Here is a 20,367-nt window from a genome sequence, read left to right on the forward strand (position 1 = left end):
TTTATCAAGACCAAAGTCAGCGCAGCCGTCTACCAGGAAATTTTAGAACACTTCATGCTTCCCTCTGCCGACAAGCTTTTTGGAGATGGAAATTTCATTCTCCAGCAGGACTTGGCACCTGTGCACACTGCCAAAAGTACCAATACCTGGTTTAATAACAACAGTATCAATGTGCTTGATTGGCCAGCAAACTCGCCTGACCTTAACCCCATAGAGAATATATGGGATATTGTCAAGAGGAAGATGAGAGCCACCAGACCCAACAATGCAGACGAGCTGAAGGCTGCTATCAAAGCATCCTGGGCTTCCATAACACCTCAGCAGTGCCACAGGCTGATCACCTCCATGCCACGACACATTGATGCAGTAATAGATGCAAAAGGAGCCCCGACCAAGTATTGAGTGCATTTACTGAACATACATTTCAGTAAGCCAACATTTCGGATTATAAAAACATTTTTTAAGCTGTTGTTATAAGGTATTCTAATTTACTGAGATAATGACTTTTGTGTTTTCATTGGCTGTAAGCCATAATCATCAACATTAAAAGAAATAAACACGTGAAATAGATCACTCTGTTTGTAAAGATTCTATATAATATATCAGTTTCACTTTTTGTATTGAAGAACTGAAATGAATTAACTTTTTGATGATATTCTAATTTAGTGAGATGTACCTGTATCTATATATCTTTCTATCTATTGCTGTTTCTTTATATCTGTCTATCTTTTTTTCTATCTATCGCTGTTTCTTTCTTTCTATCTGTCTATTCATCTATTGCTTTTTATTTCTATCAATCAATCATCTATATGTCGCTATATTTATCTACATCGCTGTCTATCATCTATTGCTGTTTATATCTATCTATCTATCTATCTATCTATCTATCTATCTATCACTCTACCTATCTATCTATTGCAGTTTCTTTCTATCCATCCATCTATCTATCTGTCTGTCCGTCTATCTGTCTAGATATGGGTTGATATAGCACCATATATACATACCGGCATCATTGTACAGATGTACTCTAAGCCTTTGCTCTAGCACACATTTGGGGTGGCATACCATCCACATTGGCCAGCAGTCTGTCTGTGACTCATTGTTCTGATCGCTTACAGTGACCTTATTGTGTGACACAGCAAAGGCAGGAAACAGCCCATGGCCATCTCAGACCACAACAGGGCTATCCCTGTCCTAGACATCGGCACATTGCTCTTCATAGAGTCATTAGTGGAGCGATAGCCTGATGGAGTACGCTAGAGATATACAGTGCCATTCCTAACAAAATTTTAACCCTACATCATCCTCCCATAAAGTTGGCCAAAAACACTTGAGTAAACCGACCAACTCCAACACTTGTAAATCTCATAATATAAAAATTATGGAGCATCTTCTCTTAGAAGTCTGGATTGTTCCTCTGTTATGCCTGTAGAAAGCTGCGTGTCATCAGATGGAGGTTTGTCCAATCAGTGCTGCCTAGATCAGACTATGTACGGACAAACGCTTAAGCCCTTTGTCAAGGGGAATAATAACACCCAGAGTTTATTCATACATTTCCAGGATGAATAAGAAAGGAATGGCGCAGGGCAGCGGTCTGCTGTGAAAATAGACAATAGCTAAGGCAGACAAGTCAGGAGAGCCGACAGATCCTCTTTAAGAACAGGGTAGACCATATCATTGATAGAGCTTGCATAGACCAACTTGACAAAAGTTCTTAACTTTTGCAGTATAAAGTTATATAATATGGTCCCCATAAAAAGATCAGGATGGGCCCCCAAAATGGTCCAGTGTTTACTCGAATGAGACTGAGGCTACAGTACCAGGCACAACTCATAGACAGGAGGGGCGCTATTTGTGAGAAAGATACAGACGATTATTCTGGCAACCATATTAGACACAAACCAGTATTGAACTTTCCAGTATTTCAGAGGATGTCATGAAAATACATATTTGAGTTTTAGAATGTTTTCTATGGTTGGCAGACTATCTGCCTTGCTTAAGGCAAATCTTCACCATCAGGGTACAGGGAGATTAAGTCATTATAAATATTTCCTAAGGTTGGCATTCAGTCCTGTGCTTTGCTCGAGGGCAAATGAAAGGCACATTCAGATGAATTATTAAACAAAAAAAAGTTTTGCTGGTAGTATATCTGTAACTCGGTTCCTATGTTGAGGGCGCAGTAAATGTAAATTTATACAGTGCCAAATAAAGAGTGCCCGGTCCACACAGCGCATGGTATAGGCCAGCGGACATATTCACACACATATAGGCCATGATATAGTGATGTACTTAATGGCATCGGTTCGGGATTTGAGCCCCTATAGAATGCTGCACATGTCTAGTTATGAAATTGTCTTGAATGCTCCTTTTTGGTGTTACCGCTACCATCCCTCCACTGTTGTCCCTATGACTCTGACGCGCCCCTGGGCCTGTGTCGCGCTGCGTTGCGCACGCGGGAGCTTACCCGGAGCCGGATCTCTTGAGGGTTGTAGTCTCGTGGCGGTGACCCGGTCCGTGCCCAGGGAGTCAAACTGAGCGGCGATGTAACAGCGGTAGATGTAGGACGACTACGCCACCCGTTGAATGCAGCTATGGAGCTGCCGCTGCAGGACAGTCCGCTGAGGCCGGTGGATGGATGCTGCAGCGTAGATGGTATAACCCCCAACGGGAGGGGTATGGCCTCAGGGCAGCAGATGTGGATGATGGGGGTAGCAGGAACCACTCAGAGACGGTGCGGTGTAATTCAGGGTCTTTACTGGTAACAACGATAGACCCTCCCGGAGTACTTGCTAGTGAACGAGGCCTGGTCAGTCCTTGAGCAGATGGGATCTCCCCTGGCCAGGCGGAGTTGTAGGCCTCCCAAACTGACTGTACTCTTCTGGCTACCTTGCTAGAAGCGGATATAAGTAGCCCACGTCCCTGAGTGTACCGTGTGGTGCTCACCCGTATGGCCGGTGACTCGGGGCCTTCTAATGGCTTCCGCTCCACGATGGCGGTGCTGGTCCCACGCGTGTGACCGTGCCTTCGGGTTTCTGGGCCTGAGGACCTGAAATCCCCTGCCGGTCGGCTTCTGCTGCTGGGTAAGAGTTAGTCCCCACAGCCTCGGATGCCGGGTCCGGTAAGAAAGCTTCTCAGTCAGGGCGAGCTCTGCAGCTGCCAGCCCCTGACTCGTAGTAGTATTGCTTCTGCTGTTTCTTGTCTCTACTCTCCTTGACTCCAGGCTCAGGCCCCTGGACAGGGCCTGCCTGTGGAGCAGAGCCCATAGAGCAGCTCTGCTCCCTGTCTTCTCCTCTCAGAACTCCCTACCCTGCCTCAGCCCCAGGTTTATATAGGGGAAGTCCTTCCCCTCCCAAGACTGGGCAGGAGGTGTGGCATGCACAGGATCCCTGACCAAAGGACCTCCCACCTGCTCTCAGACGTAATATCTCTATCACTGTGGCAACCAGACCCCTGGGGTGTCACATTCCCCCCTAGTGAAATTTAGTACTCCGGGACTAAACATATTTTTTTTAGAAAAACATAACAAGGTATAACAATAACAATACAATAAGAAAAACACATAAGATGGTTACGGCGTGTCCGCAACCGGGTGCAGTTTTGAAAAGCAAGGTGTCCATTTCACCAAAACAGGGAGACGTAACCAGGTAGGGGTCTGTCCTACCCCGAGTCCTTAACAGTCTTTTAGTCCATCCTGGGTTACGCTCCACTAACTGTACAAAGGATTCCCGGTAAATCCACCAAGGACTCCTATAAATAACTGGAAACACATAATATGTACAAGATATGGCCGCTCTCAGTCCTCGGCCAGTGGGGATAAGGATTGGCTGCTCACAGTCCTCAGCCTGTGGGGAGATGGGATGGCTGCTCACAGTCCTCAGCCTGGTTAAGGATAGGGGACACACGGGAACAGTTCACACTTGTCCCAACAGGGACCATATTTTAATTAGCAACACAAGTACCCCTACGGGTAACTATGTACAGTTCCACTTTACCGTACTTCAGTAACGGCATCCTCCTGCTCCTTCTTGTGTGTAGGCTTCAGACCCATCCGGGTCCTCTTGGCTTTCCTCGTATTGATAGTACTGCAGCTCCTCCTTGGTTAGCCGGTGAACGTGGAGGGCGTACAGTCCTTTTGCACCTGGGGAGTTCAGGCCTTGCGACCAGGCGTGGAGAGGGTCGCCGTTGATGACGCCCGGGGTCAGAGGGTGCAACTTTGGGCCTGGGCGCGGGCTGGTGGTGGTAGTGCCCAGGGCTGGAGGGCTTGGCCGCAGGGCTTGTTGCGGGGGCTGGAGCAGGTCGGTGTCTGCAGCGCCCGGAATCGGCGGCTCCACCAGGGGGCCCGGGAGCAGGCTGACGCTGGCAGCGTCCGGGACAGGGAGACTCCTCTTACCTGCTCCCGCGACCACTCCTGCGTCACGCGTCTTCTCCCGGCGCTGGTAGGGGCCGGCGACGACTGGGGCACTGCCGATGCTGGGCAGCTTAGTCTGCTGCCGGTCCGCCATCTTGCTGTCCGTTCCTGGTGTCCTCCTCCCCCCTAGTGGACCGTGGCCTACCTTCCGGAGATCCTCTTCCGTAGGCCGCGGCTCCGCAGTCAATCGTCGGGGTAGAGGACCTTCCGTCGCGCTCCTGTGACGTCGGCGTCTGCTGGGCTCCTTCCAGGACCTTACGCAACGTCCGGACGTGAGGCGGGGCTTCAGTTCTCGCGCGCTTTCGGAGTCCACGCCCCTCTTCCTCCCGCGCGGCGTCCTCAAGATGGCGTTCAATGGCGGGAAAACTCCACGGGGGGCGGGAAGAAGGCAGAAGATGGCGCCGGATGGCGGGAAACTTCACCGATGGCGGGAAGAAGGCTGAAGATGGCGCCGGATGGCGGGAATCTTCACCACAGGTAAGTTTGAAAAGTCTCTTTTTCAGGCACGCAGTACCCGGTGGTTGCGGGCACGAGATCCTGCCGACTACGCCAAAGTTGACGCGCCCCTGGGCCTGTGTCGCGCTGCGTTGCGCACGCGGGAGCTTACCCGGAGCCGGATCTCTTGAGGGTTGTAGTCTCGTGGCGGTGACCCGGTCCGTGCCCAGGGAGTCAAACTGAGCGGCGATGTAACAGCGGTAGATGTAGGACGACTACGCCACCCGTTGAATGCAGCTATGGAGCTGCCGCTGCAGGACAGTCCGCTGAGGCCGGTGGATGGATGGTGCAGCGTAGATGGTATAACCCCCAACGGGAGGGGTATGGCCTCAGGGCAGCAGATGTGGATGATGGGGGTAGCAGGAACCACTCAGAGACGGTGCGGTGTAATTCAGGGTCTTTACTGGTAACAACGATAGACCCTCCCGGAGTACTTGCTAGTGAACGGGGCCTGGTCAGTCCTTGAGCAGATGGGATCTCCCCTGGCCAGGCGGAGTTGTAGGCCTCCCAAACTGACTGTACTCTTCTGGCTACCTTGCTAGAAGCGGATATAAGTAGCCCACGTCCCTGAGTGTACCGTGTGGTGCTCACCCGTATGGCCGGTGACTCGGGGCCTTCTAATGGCTTCCGCTCCACGATGGCGGTGCTGGTCCCACGCGTGTGACCGTGCCTTCGGGTTTCTGGGCCTGAGGACCTGAAATCCCCTGCCGGTCGGCTTCTGCTGCTGGGTAAGAGTTAGTCCCCACAGCCTCGGACGCCGGGTCCGGTAAGAAAGCTTCTCAGTCAGGACGAGCTCTGCAGCTGCCAGCCCCTGACTCGTAGTAGTATTGCTTCTGCTGTTTCTTGTCTCTACTCTCCTTGACTCCAGGCTCAGGCCCCTGGACAGGGCCTGCCTGTGGAGCAGAGCCCATAGAGCAGCTCTGCTCCCTGTCTTCTCCTCTCAGAACTCCCTACCCTGCCTCAGCCCCAGGTTTATATAGGGGAAGTCCTTCCCCTCCCAAGACTGGGCAGGAGGTGTGGCATGCACAGGATCCCTGACCAAAGGACCTCCCACCTGCTCTCAGACGTAATATCTCTATCACTGTGGCAACCAGACCCCTGGGGTGTCACAACTCTTTAGTCCTTCAGCATGTTTCTACCTATAAAATGGGTGTTATTGTCCCCTTTTTGTCTTGCCTCCCCAATTCTTCATTGGGATCCCTATAACTTATTAGTGTATGCCGTTATTAAATGGACCTCAATGGTTTTTCGTGATCTTACCACCACCGTTTCTAACTGTTACCCCTACAGCTCACTAGTTCTTAAAGGGAACCTGTCAGTAGGATCAACTGTCCTAATCCATCTATATGGGCATGCCGGTCATAGAAAGCTGAGTAAAATAATACCTTGATATCTGTGATCCGACGTCTTATTCAGGAGAAATCCATGTTTTTCTTAGTATGCAAATGAGCTGTTAAGATCTATGGGCCGGACATAGATTTCGATGATAATCTACCTCCAGAGGTTAATTTGAATGAAAGGTAGCGTTACCAGTGTGAGACGTGTAATGGCTGCTCACTGCTCTCCTGATCTACATGTCTCACACTGGTAATGCATCTTTTCATTTAAAATAAGTTTTGGGGGCAGATTCCAGGGGAGATCTGTGTCCGACCAATAGATCTTAACAACTCATTTACATACTAAGAAAAACATGGATTTCTTTGGAATAAGACATCGTATCACAGAGATCAGGGTATCATTTTATTCAGTTTTCTATGACCTTTATGCCCATATAGATGGCTTAGGAGGGTTGATCCTACTGACAGATTCCCTTTAAAGGGAATGTTTTGACAAATAAAACTTGCTCAAATGACTACACGTTAATCAAATAACAATCCCGTTAATTCTCATCCATGTGTAAAAGTGTCCAGAATGCTTCTTTTTGGTCTTAAGTCCACAACTACTAATTGGGTCCCCTATAGCTTTCTATTGTATTGACTTATGAAATGGTCTTAAATACCTCTATATCACTTTTCTCCCAAAAAGTTGCAGTTTTGGGTCTCACTGATTCATCGTTATTACACTATTAATACATTTGACAAGCTACATTTACCATGTATTGTACTTTTCTATTTTATCTTCACATTTGTACTCTCGGTAGTATATCAGTGATTGTCATCGCCCTCAGGCCTTAGATTGTTGCTAGTATTGGGCAAGGTTCCAATGCACCTTGAAATGTTCATCTCGTCTCCCTGGATATGTCCTACTCTGCTTCAGGCTTCCTCAATACAGCGACCTCAAAGGTCTGTGGAAGAAAAATGTTCAGGCAATGACATTTCAAAGTCTGTCGCATCTGCAGATTTTCATATTAATATAAAATATTAGAATAAAGAATTTACCTCAGTACTTGTGCTCTGATGTTCTGGTCATAATGATGCTCTTGGCCATAATTTCCATTGGTCTTCCCATGCAGCAATGTGGAGATATAGAAATGTCTACAAGAAATGTCATTATAAGACAACATTGTAAGAAGAATATAAAGCAATGTTTTTGATTTTCCTTTTTCTCTTCTTAGATCCCAATCCGCGCATTGCATCAGTGACACCCTATACACTCAGCGCGGACACCACCGTTCAAGACAGCACTATTATGGACCTAGAGACAGTCAATCCATCAACTGAGGGTACTGAACCTATCACTCCTAGTGGAGCAGCCGAGAACCTCATCCCCGTCTATTGCTCGATTTTGGCAGCTGTCATTGCAGGACTGGTGGCATTTATAGTCTTTAAACGGTAAGTTTTCCTATACATGGTATCATTGATGTTCATGGATTCAGATATAGATGTGATCCCACCCAGCACTAAATGTCCTTTCACACTGCGTTCTTCGTCACGTTCGCAAAATGGGATTCAGGCGTATGCGCTAACAGGGCCATTGACTATGATGGTGCCGACGGGGTCAACCTGTGCTCTGACGTGCATCATTTTTGGGGCGTATACTGAAGGCGGATACTCGGACGTAGTAGACTGCATCTATGTGTCCACCTCCAGTAGGCATATTTGCCCAAAAATTATGCATGACAGAGCACACGTTGACTCCGTTGGCACCAAGATAATCAATGGCCCTGTTGGCGCATTCGTCCGAATCCTGTTTTGCAGGGGGTTCAGATGTCAGCCTCGATGGAACCAATGAACGTAGCACAAAGTGCAGCTTGAAAGTACCATAAGGCTCATGGCAAATTAAACTATATACATTGGCCAAAGAGGTAATGGTCTTCATAAAATATATCAGGACAACACCTTCCCATGAAGCCGATAGGATATCATCATGAGAGGATCCCTGCTTGTGATGAACCTGAATTGAGAACCAATCCATAGAGTGGCTCCTGCTCTGGCAGACCTGGCACAACCATGTTTTGAATGGCTGCAATGTAATACTGCATTTTATATATATAGATGAAAGTGTGTCCATGTGCAGCAACCCTCGATTGTTGAGGGTTAGAGAAGTCAGACGTGAGTATCAGTTGATTACCATGGTGGCTTAATTCTAAAAGTATGAACCCACACGTGATAACCCCTTTAACAGGTCACTCTAATATTGTGTTTCTACTGGTACCCATGTGTTGCCATACATTGGTATCTGAATAGGTATAAGAAGCGTTCCTTAGCCCATTGTACTATATTTCTGTAGGTGGAACAGCTGTAAACAGAACAAACAAGGGGGTAACAGTCATCCGGTGAACCAGACCCCATCCCCAGAAGGAGAGAAGCTCCATAGTGACAGTGGCATCTCTGTGAATAGTGACAGCACAGCAGAGCAGCCTGCCGGACACACGCAAGGTAAGGAATGGTCCTTGTATTGCTTCATTTACCAAGTAGTAGAAATGCAGAGGGACACTAGGTTTCTTGTCCCCCCTCCTCCGTCTAGTCTCTATTGGAATGTATAGTTGCATATCCAAAGGGGACCAGCACCTTAACTCTAATATACAACATGACCATTCATCACCTTATAAAGTGAGTGTAAACCTCAAGTTAATGTATTCTCCCCATCTATTACTTTTCGGAGACCCATAGTTCAGTTCTGTCTGAATTGAGGAAAAAAAAATGTATTTTCTGGAAACAGCGCTACCTTTCTTCATAGGCTGCATTAGGTATTGCAACTTGGTTCCATCAAAGCAAATGGAGCTCAGTTGCAACCTGTGGACAATAGTGGCACTGTGTCCTAAAATAAAACAGACCTCTTTAAATTCCTTTAAGGTTATCAAGGCATTTCTTATCCCTTTTTAATACAGAGTTCAATTTCTTTTCGCCTCCTATTCCTGACAAGTAATATATTGAGCTTGATATACCGAGAGCCACCCTGAGAAACTCAGCAAGTGAGGACTTGTCACATGTACTGTCTGTATCTCCGCCACCATATAAATGCCTGAATTTATAATATCCTTTTGCCTTGTAGGTGTCAAAGAAACTGATTTTATGCCAATGTTTTATTACATTTTTGGTACATCATTGATTCCCTAGAGATAAAAAAGGAAGTGAACATAGTTGGGAAGTCAGTGAACCATCCCAGGGTGTAGAGTTGCTGGGTATTAGGATGTTGCAAAGAGCCAAGGAATGGGAAAGGACATATTGGTGTTAATTAACCAACCGACACAATAAAATGGGAACATATAGTATAAAAATTCTGCAGATAACCTTGCCCGCTGTTGCTGAGCTGTAAACTATACAGCTGAATATAATACAACCTACAACTGTGTTCAACATATAGTCATGATGATCCTTAGAAAAAAGTCTTAAAAATAGGTAAATACAACATTCAGATGGACAATAACATACAATAGCATATTACAAACTAAACCTTGTCATTATTAATTTGACAAAAACTAGGCCAAACTGCTAAAACAGTGTGTAATAAATTAAGTACACCCTTATTGTTTTCTTAGGAATTAAGAGGGTAAGTAGCAGCCAGGTGCTGTTAATCAGATGCCTTTTATTAATTGTTCATCAGCCAGTGTGACCACATCGATAAAAGCAGAAGTTTTGGCAGTTTGCTGGTGTGGATTATTCAGATGTGTGTTAACATAACGCCAAGGAGGAGAGATATCAGGAATGATGTTAGAGAAGCAATTGTTGGTGGCCATTGATCTAGATAGGGTTATAAGGCCATTTCCAAGCAATTTGGAGTCAATAATTCTACAGTGAGAAAGATTGTTCATAAGTGGAAAACACTCAAGACAGCTAACAATCTTCCCAGGAATGGACGAATTCAGCCTAATGTCAGACCGTGCAATACATAGTAAAATTACAAAAAAAACAAAACACAAAAACTATAGCTCAGGCTCTAAAGGCCTCAGTTAACATGGTAAATGTTCAAGTCCATGACAATTCAGTTGGAAAAAGTCTGAACAAGTGTGGCTTGTGTGGAAGGGTTGCAAGGAGAAAGTCTCTGTTTTATAAAAATGAACATGGCAATACAGCTAAAGTTATAAAGTTACATCTGAACAAACCTCAAGACTTCTGGAACAAAGTACTTTGGGCAAACCACATAAGTGGAGATGTATAACCACAAGACGAAACACATCATATCAGCACAAATACCTCATACCAATGGTCGTGGAGGGGTTTATTTTGCCACCACAGGACCTGGGCACTTTGCGGTTCTTGAGTTGACCTTGAACGTCTCTGTATTTCAAAGTATTCTATAGTCAAATATGGGGCCATCTATCCAAAGGCTAAAGCTTGGCCTAAACTGGATCATGTAAAAGGGCAATAATCCTAAGCCAGTCTACATCAGAATGGCTGAAAAAGAAAAGAATAAAGGTATTTTAATGTCACAGTCCAGACCTCAGCCCAACTAAATGCTTTGGTGGGACCTTGAGAGCTCTGCATAAACGAATGCCCACAATCCTCAATGAACTTAAGTGAAGTTATAAAGAAGAGTGGCTAAAATTCCTCCAGAATGATGTGATACAGAAAAACAATTGCTTTGAGTTATTGCTGCTAAAGGAGGTCCTACAAGCTATTGATTTATGGGGTGTACTTAATTTTTCACACACTGTTTCTGCATTTTGGTCTAGTTTTTGGTAACTAAATTATCTCACAGTGTAATTTGTCATGTGTTGTTGTTCATCTTAGGTTGTAGTTCTCTAATTAATAAGATATTCTAAGGACCAGATTTTTTGTATTATATTCTGAAATGTAAAACCATAAAATTCAAAGACGGTGTACTTAATTTTTTGTAGTGACTGTAATATAGTATCCTTCTCGAACATATAATTAATATGACTCTCATTCAGGATCCTCATATATTAGTCAGTGTAGAGAGTGGCTGCAATGAGTGTCTTTCATTGTGGAGGACATGTATTACATGGAAAACCCACTAATTTCAGCAAAATCAGTGTAATTCAAGTGTAATCAAGCACTTGTTCTCAGCTTCCCCCACAATTTACAGCTGATTGGTGGAGGTCCCAACACAATATGTTGTAATCAGCTGATCATCTGGAGATCTTTATGACAAAATAGGAGTCGTTCATACTACACATCTCCTTTCATTCTTTTTTTATTCTGTTTCCTCCTTCTTGTGAACATGCTTTTGATGGATTAGTAGGTGGGAGCAGACTACACAGAGTTTGTTTGTTGTCTGTAACCATAGAGACAAGAAACTGTAAACATAAAACAATAGAAACGTTTTGTCATGAATTTTTACAATGTTTCTTCATTTTCTTTAGATACATTGGAGAATTTTTAAAAAAGAAAGTGATGGAAAGGTGGATATACCTTTTAAGTAGTTGATTAACCTGTACTCACAGCTTCGCTGGTTATAAATGTCTATTCCTTTCTCCAGGCAAGAATGATCACCTATATAATAACCTATCACCACATAAGCAAGAAGAGGTGGAAAAGCTTCTGAGCGGATCATTGGACCAGACTTGGAAAAATCTGGCAGGAGAACTTGGCTACCAGGATGACATCATAGACACTTTTACAAGAGAGGAATTTCCGGTACGAGCACTGCTTTCCGATTGGTCCAATAAGGACTCTGCCACCACCGAATCTTTATATACAGCTCTACACAAAATTCAAAGGGAGGACATCGCCCAGAGCTTATATAGCGACTCTACTGCTACCTCACCAGTGTAATCAGAATGTAATGGGACAGAAGGAAGATGTTCCATGTTGAAATCTTTCAGTGGAACATTCCATATGAGATGTGAAGGAAAGTTTTCCCCTTGACCCTGAAATTCCCACAGCTACCCTTTTTACCCAGTATTAACGGACAATCCGTCTGCACTGAAGCATTATTTTCAGTATTGTGGTGTGTAATCTTCTCTACGGACCTTTCATGTCCTGTATCTCCAGGTTTCTCACTGTGATGGACCATAAGACTTTGAGATGATAAGGAAACGTGAACTATGAATCTTCATTGGTTTGAGAATTCGAAGGTGCACCCACCTTCTTCTATAGTCAGTCTTTTTTTTAATCTTGATTTTTCTTTTGTTTTATAGGCCTCGAATTCTGACCCTTCCCCCAATAACTCTAATGGCTGCTACCCTATAGTGAGTTTGTTGATCGTGTGCCATCATGGTACTGCAACACATAATCTAAGAGATACGATTGTATCTCACTAAAATGGACCATGTTTAACCCAAAGATCGTGAATATTGTCAGAAAACTTTTAGAAACACTAACCCACTCTGGACAATGTAAAGGCAGTCAGTTTGCATAAGCCACCATATAGCCCTTGAGTGTACTATCAATATGTGAAATCTTGGGCATCTTGTATCTTAAGCCTTAGTGATGTCATCAGTTTCTCTAGAATATTGGCAGCCTCCACTATTTGTAGGGAATATATGCTGTGAACTTTTTGTATTCAGCAAGACATAACACAATTCAAATACCATAAAAACGCCACCTATATGATGTACAATGTGCTACTATTTGATGAATCAGCTATACATTCAAGAAAATACCAAAGTTCTTCCAAAGCATAAGTGTGCATTGGACCATCAGTATTGCATCATGTAGACCAATATCTATAGTTCTTAGATACCATGCATACAACAATTAACCCATAAGGATTTGTGCATATATAGTCCATCAATGAGTGCATAGAAGAGTTAGAGAAAGCAGAAGATTGCAAGAGGCAGAGAAAGTTCACAGGACCATACATGTTTACCCCAAAATATGGTAGAGTACAGCCAATCAGTAGGCACTATAATAGTCTGTATAAAAGCAGAGGCAAGGAATGCAGCAGCCATTTTGCATGTTGTAATAAATCTAGAGAATGAGAGGATGTCAGAACGTAGCATTATAGATAGGGAGTTCAAGCTTTAAAACACTGAATAAACATTACAGATAGTGTGTGATACTACAGCAGTGACAAACAGCTACCATCCATTTACCCATGACCTTATATGTGGAGGTCACTTTGACATTACTAAAGGCTGTGTTTGCATTATGTTGCTTGAAAAGTGTTCACTCAATCCTAGGAGACCTCAGAGTGTTACACACGTTTTCAGGGCAATTAATGGCTTTGGCGTACTTGCAATTTGCAGCAAATTGATTCGCTGCAAATCAAATTTAAAAAAAAATTGACGAAGCTGGCAAATTTTAATTTTAAATGATTGTCTCAACTCCAGTGCATAAAACAAGCCAGTATTACTGCCAAGCACCTAGCTGATTACAATGCCATGACTTTCGTCACGCTCCAAGACAATCATCCACGTTGATATCAATGACATGCAACTGAATCTGTATAGTACCTTGCAATATTAAGCATTAAGTTCCCAATAAATATTCAGTTAATATATCTGTGCAGCGATGGCAGATTTAAGATCCTTGGTTCATATATGATCCAGAATATTCTACTTCCAAATCCTGTGTAAAGCATTCATGTCATTTGCAATGGAGACAAATATTTTGGAGGATACTATGTCAAACAGCCTATCAAACCTGATGACATCACAGAGGCATGAGGCACATCCTGCCTCCATAGTATAGCAAGTGCTTAGTAAATTGATAGGTTGTATTCATTGGTTTAACATGCAGTTGTGGTGGACTCCCTGGAGGAGGCTTGGTACCACTAAACAGATGATAATATGAAGCCATGTTTTGTGGCATTTAAAAACCCATTCTATGGTCTCATAACTTACTAGGATCCATTAGCCGTCGTCATGATCCAAATGTGCTGACCAGTACAGCCTTGTGATAGCAAACCTATAGACAGCCATCTTGAATACCTCCAGCCTGTGATACGCTCAGGGATAAAATGGACAGATATAGCACGATCTATATACACAGACCAGACACTAGTGAGCAGTCTTACATATATATGGTGACCCATCGATTTCTAAATACACTCCATTATGCAAATAGTAGCCAATTCTATGGAGACTGATTCCATCTGGTGTAAGTGGTAAATATCTTGGTTTCCATTGTTGACGAGTCATTGAGACATTGCAGAACAGCTCCACACCTCCCCACAGGTCGTGTATGGTATTGCAGCTAAGCATCTTTCACTACAAGAAGCTGATTGGCAATATCTGACACAATCTCTGAGAAAAAGTGCTGTACTTTTTCTGGATGAAATCCGACATCTTTTTTTTTCTAATTCTGGACAACAATTTTACATTTATAAAATTCCCTCAAACAATGACAGATGAAATCTGGTTGGTTGTTATGGGGAACATCTCCTTTTTGTTTTTGTTATCAATCAATTCTCCACGTATCTCTGTACATGAAGATTTATCTGATGTGTCATGTCAAAAACATGTCATTTAAACTTTCTCACAAGGTCAGGAGAACCCAAAAGGGAAAATGGACCTTCCGCGTACAAACAACGAATCCTAGGTTATATCTGCTGTTGTACGCTCAATTCCTTAAAGCTGTAAAACAGTCAGCTAGAGACACGTTCTCCAACATATACAGTAGGATTTACCTGTCATCAAATGGGCCAGATTTATGTATTTAGTGGCCTACTTCTTTTTGGAAAATAGTTAGTTTTTGATTGGACGTACTGATCTTTTTGGTGGTCACTCATAATGTAAGGGCTGGCCAAGGCCAGTTGATTCCTCTTTGCAGTACATATTACTAACATTAATATTGTCCTACATTACTATCAAAGTCTTACTTTTATTACTTACGTGTAGCATATAGCTTAAAACAAAATAGCTTTTACAACTACAGAAACAGAAAAAACATTGTTGGTCCCGACAGTAGCCTAAAGCCTGAAATCTACTGCCATGGTGCTCACACTCTTTGTCTTCCATGCAGCTGTAGCTAAACTTTCTTTCACCTGGGGCAACGGTTCACGAGGTCTGTGACGAAGCACCCTGGCCAAACCAAAGTGGCTTGTTGGTGCACCCAGCACCTAGGGCACATAAATACCCCCTAGCTACTCTCCTGCATGTATTAGCTGTCTGGTAGATTACATTTGGAGATTATCACAGCTCAGTATAGAAGAAACACAGAGGTGTGAAGCACAAGATGAACTCTTCCACCAGGTTGACCTCATTGGGCCATACCACTGTAGCAGTTATCCAAATGATCTGTTTTATATTTCACTGACGGTTAATGAGTAGTCCAATATTAGATCATTTTCTCAACCAAAATTGTCTTGACTACATTAAAAATGTCTAGTAAGAACTTTTTTGGCAGCAGGGTCTAACACATAATACCATCATACGAAAGCTCCACCAAATTTCATATCATGACCTGGACGTGTTCTCCTCTCTCCTCTTACCATCCTATCATAGATTTTCTATTGAGTACTCCTAGATAGAGCAGGTATTTTAGGCAATAGGTACCTACAACACTGTGCACTTGAGAAATCTGTTAGCAAACAGGTCCATGAAAACCAAGGTAGACAATGTTGAGCATAAGCCATATAACTGCTTTGTATACTCCCTATCATAACAGTTTACTCTCGACTTTTGTCTCCGATATAATCCTATATTTCCTATAAAAAAAAAGTCCTCTGGGGATTGCAACAATGCAAAGTTAAAGGCTTTGAAAAGCAAGACCGCTTTCTTACAGAGACAGTCCCACACCTATCCATAGGTTGTGTCTGGTACTGCAGCTCACATCCATTGAAGTGAATGGGGATGAGTTGCAATTCCATGCAAAACCTCTGGACAGGCGTGACTTTTTTTTTTAAAAGAAAGCATCTATGTTTTTCTAATTCCTTCTAATGACAGGTATAACTTGAAGTTGTGATTTGCACTGCGAGGTCAGTTTTTCAGAGCTGTAGTTGAAATACTTTGCCAAGTATCCACTCTTTTGGCTTTTTGCATCTGTTACAATTGATAATTAGGCATAAGAGGAGTTACGTTACAAGATCCCATAAGCCAAAGTCATTTGGCCCAGGTTTCGAAAGGATTCTCAGATATCCTAAGCTCCTGGAGTAATGCTTAAAGATTGTTAAAAAGAGCAATGAGAATTTCAATAGATGGATGGTCATTCAGTTGTATCAGCGGTTTCAGCTAAAGCACTTAACCAGAGGTCATAACCTTTCCAACCCAACCTGCGAGGTCAGAGAGGTCATTTTTCGGGCCTAGTTACCATTATTTAAAATGAAATACAACAAATAATGTGCCTTTATTTTACTATATGTGTTTGTCTTTTCGGTAACAAATCCTAATTGCAGCATTTTTGCTATTTTAAGAAAAAATAATAATTTTTTAGAGCACTTTTTATATAAATATCTAAAATTGTTGGAATTTTTTTTTTCTTTTGTTAATATTGTTTGTTATTGTTCGGCCGTTTTTCTGCATTTATTTTGTTAAAATTGTAAATATTTGATGTTTTATTCTGTGATAAGCCTAGTTCTCCCCTACCCCACCGCCGCCAGCCCCATGTAAAATAATTTGACTGACAAATACAAAATGACCATTATAATTATTACAGAATATGTGCCCTGGTTCTTTTTCTTTAAGCTGATTATTATGTGTGAATGGTGCCGTAAGGTGTATGTGTTTGGAAAGGCAAGTAGATGGCAGCATAGTGGTGAGCACCTGAATCTGGAATCTTATGATGAACCTATCCATCTATCTATATATATAAACAGATAACAGACATGTAATACCAAGAAATCCCTTTGAAGCCATTGATTGATTGATAGAATGTTTGAGCTATCATCTATCTATTGCTGTTTCTTTCTATCTCTATCAAAAACAAAAATGAGGCAGCACAAGTGCAGTAGTTAGAAATGAGCGAACCTCTTCAAATTCGAATTTGCGACTGTTGAACTTTCCCCAAAAGTTGCTTGTGGCAAATAAATGTGTGCAAATCTCAATACTGGAAAACTTGCAATTGCTTGGAAAATACATGTGGGGGAGACGAGAGAGAAAGAAGAAAAAAAGAGCTCACCATCTTCGGCACATCAATCTGATAGACCCTGCTGACCATAAGAGCTTACACTCTACAGGAAAGAGAGAGAGGACCCCGCTGACCATAAGAGCTTACACTCTACAGGAAAGAGAGAGAGGATCCCACTGATCATAAGAGCTTACACTCTATGGGAAAGAGAGAGAGGACCCCCACTGACTATAATAGCTTACACTCTACAGGAAAGAGAGAGAGGACCCTACTGATCATAAGAGCTTAAACTCTATGGGAAAGAGAGAGAGGACCCCACTGACTATAAGAGCTTACACTCTACAGGAAAGAGAGAGAGAACCCTACTGATCATAAGAGCTTACACTCTACGGGAAAGAGAGAGAGGACCCCACTGACTATAAGAGCTTACACGCTACAGGAAAGAGAGAGAGGACCCCGCTGACCACAAGAGCTTACACTCTACAGGAATGCGAGAGAGGGCGAGAGAGGCCCCACTGACCATAAGAGCTTACATTTTACAGGCGAGAGAGAGAGGACCCCGCTGACCACAAGAGCTTACACTTTACAGGAAAGAGAGAGGGAGAGAGAGGACCCCGCTGACAATAAGAGCTTACACTCGACAGGAAAGAGAGAGAGGACCCCACTGACTATAAGAGCTTACACTCTACAGGAAAGAGAGAGGACCCCGCTGACCACAAGAGCTTACACTCTACAGGAATGCGAGAGAGGGCGAGAAAGGCCCCACTGACTGTAAGAGCTTACATTTTACAGGCGAGAGAGAGGACTCAGCTGACCATAAGAGCTTACACTTTACAGGCGAGAGAGAGAAAGGACCCTGCTGACCATAATAGCTTACCCTTTACCAGCAAGAGAGAGGACCCAGCTGACCATAAGAGCTTACACTCAACAGAAAAGAGAGATCGGGAGAGAGAGGACCACGCTGACCATAAGAGCTTACACTTTACAGGTGAGGCAGAAAGAGTACCCCCCTGACCATAAGAGTTTACACTTTACTGGCGAGAGAGAGAGGACCCCGCTGACCAGGGCCAGACTGGCCATTTGGCAGTTCTGGAAAAGTCCAGATAGGTCGGTCTGGCCGTGGGCTGCATTACACTATATAGGAAAGAAAGAGAGAGAGGACCACACTGACCATAAGAGCTTACACACTACAGAAAACAGAGAGTAGGAGAGAGAGGACCCCGCTGACCATAAGAGCTTACACTTTACAGGTGAGGCTGAAAGAGGACACCTCTGACCATAAGAGCTTACACTTTACTGGCGAGAGAGAGAGGAGCCCCCTGACCAGGGCCAGACTGGCCATCTGGCAGTTCTGGAAAAGTCCAGATAGGTCGGTCTGGCCGTGGGCTGCATTACCTGCTATTAGCAATAGTGATGGAGCACAGAGACGCAGGCTCCGTCACTTACTCAGGCAGGCCACGGGCATCCCTTTTACCGGGGGCCTGTTGGAGGCCGTTACACGCATTGCAGGTCACTTACGCAGGTGGGCAGTGGGCATCCCTTCAGCCAGGGGCCTGCTGGAGGCTGTCACATGCAGGTGACGTCGGCATTGCGATGACGTCACTGCATCGCACCGCCACCATCCACTGAGAGATTGGACAGAAGAGGTGATGGATGTTGTGGAGGACGAGGAGCCCGGATTAGGTGAGTATAAAGATTTTCTTTATTTTTGGTTGCTGTGGGGAACCATAACACTATATGGGGGCTGTTAGTGGGAGATCATCCTGTTATATGGGGGCTGTTTGTGGGGCATCATCCAGCTATATGGGGTCTGTTTGTGGGGGATCATCCTACTATATGGGGGCTGTTTCTGGTGGACCATCATACTACATGGGGGCTGTTTGTGGGGGATCATCATACTACATAGGGGCTGTTTGTGGGGGATCATCATACTACATAGGGGCTGTTTGTGGGGGATCATCATACTACATAGGGGCTGTTTGTGGGGGATCATCATACTAAATAGGGGCCGTTTGTGGGGGACCATAATACTACATAGGGGCTGTTTGTGGGGGACCATCATACTACATAGGGGCTGTTTGTGGGGGACCATCATACTACATGGGGGCTGTTTGTGGGGTACCATCATACTACATAGGGACTGTTTGTGGGGGACCATCATACTACATAGGGGCTGTTTGTGGGGGACCATCATACTACATAAGGGCTGTTTGTAAGTGACCATCATACTACATGGGGGCTGTTTGTGGGGGATCATCATACTACATAGGGGCTGTTTGTGGAGGACCATCATACTACATAGGGGCTGTTTGTGGGGGACCATCATATTTCATAAGGGCTGTATGTGGGGGACCATCATACTACAGAGGGGCTTTTTGTGGGGGACCATCATATTACATAGGGACTGTTTGTGGGGGACCATCATACTACATAAGAGCTGTTTGTGGGGGACCATCATACTACATGAGGGCTGTTTGTGAGGGACCATCATACTACATAGGGGCTGTTTGTGGGGGACCATCATACTACATAAGGGTTGTTTGTGGGGGACCATCATATTACATAGGGGCTGTTTGTGGGGGACCATCATAATACATGGGGGCTTTTTGTGGAGGACCATCATACTACATAGGAGGTGTTTGTGGGGGACCATCGTACTATATGGGGGCTGTTTGTGGGGGACCATCATACTACATGGGGGCTATTTGTGGGGGATCATCCTGCTATATGGGGGCTGTTTGTGGGGATCATCCTGCTATATGGGGGCTGTTTGTAGGGGATCATCCTGCTATATGGGGGCTGTTTGTGGGAATCATTCTGTTATATGGGGGCTGTTTGTGGGGGATCATCATACTATATGGGAGCTGTTTGTGGAGGACCATCATACTATATGGAGGTTGCTTGTGGGGGACCAACATACTACTTGGGGGCTTTTTGTGGTGGATCATCATACTACATGGGAGCTGTTTGTGGGGGACCATAATACTATATGGGGGCTGTTTGTGGAGGACCATCATACTATACAGGGGCTGTTTGTGGAGGACAATCATACTATATGGGGGCTGTTTGGGGGAGATCATACGATATGGTCAGCTATTTGGGTGACCATCATACCATATGGGGGTTGTTTGGGGGACCATCAAACTATATGGGAGACTGTTTGGGGGACTA

The 20,367-nt window shown here is 44.2% G+C and overlaps 1 protein-coding gene across 2 annotated transcripts in view; it reads left to right on the top strand.

Moving 5' to 3' along the window:
• NGFR (nerve growth factor receptor) overlaps positions 1 to 16,779 on the top strand; it is a 115,261-nt gene extending 98,482 nt beyond the window's left edge. The window contains exons 4-7 of one of the 2 annotated variants that reach the window (XM_073683221.1): positions 7,458 to 7,674; positions 8,573 to 8,721; positions 11,610 to 11,648; positions 11,726 to 11,834. In XM_073683221.1, coding sequence (XP_073539322.1) covers positions 7,458 to 7,674; positions 8,573 to 8,721; positions 11,610 to 11,629 — 386 coding nt within the window. In that variant the 3' untranslated portion in view covers positions 11,630 to 11,648; positions 11,726 to 11,834. Of the gene's footprint in view, positions 1 to 7,457; positions 7,675 to 8,572; positions 8,722 to 11,609; positions 11,649 to 11,725 lie in introns of both variants that reach the window. The other variant, XM_073683220.1, reaches the window with a different exon arrangement.
• The last annotated feature ends 3,588 nt before the right edge of the window (positions 16,780 to 20,367 follow it).

The sequence above is a fragment of the Phyllobates terribilis genome, unplaced genomic scaffold, assembly GCF_046119375.1.
Source record: "Phyllobates terribilis strain yellow unplaced genomic scaffold, ASM4611937v1 Scaffold_5__5_contigs__length_657084704, whole genome shotgun sequence".
Lineage (NCBI taxonomy): Eukaryota > Metazoa > Chordata > Amphibia > Anura > Dendrobatidae > Phyllobates > Phyllobates terribilis.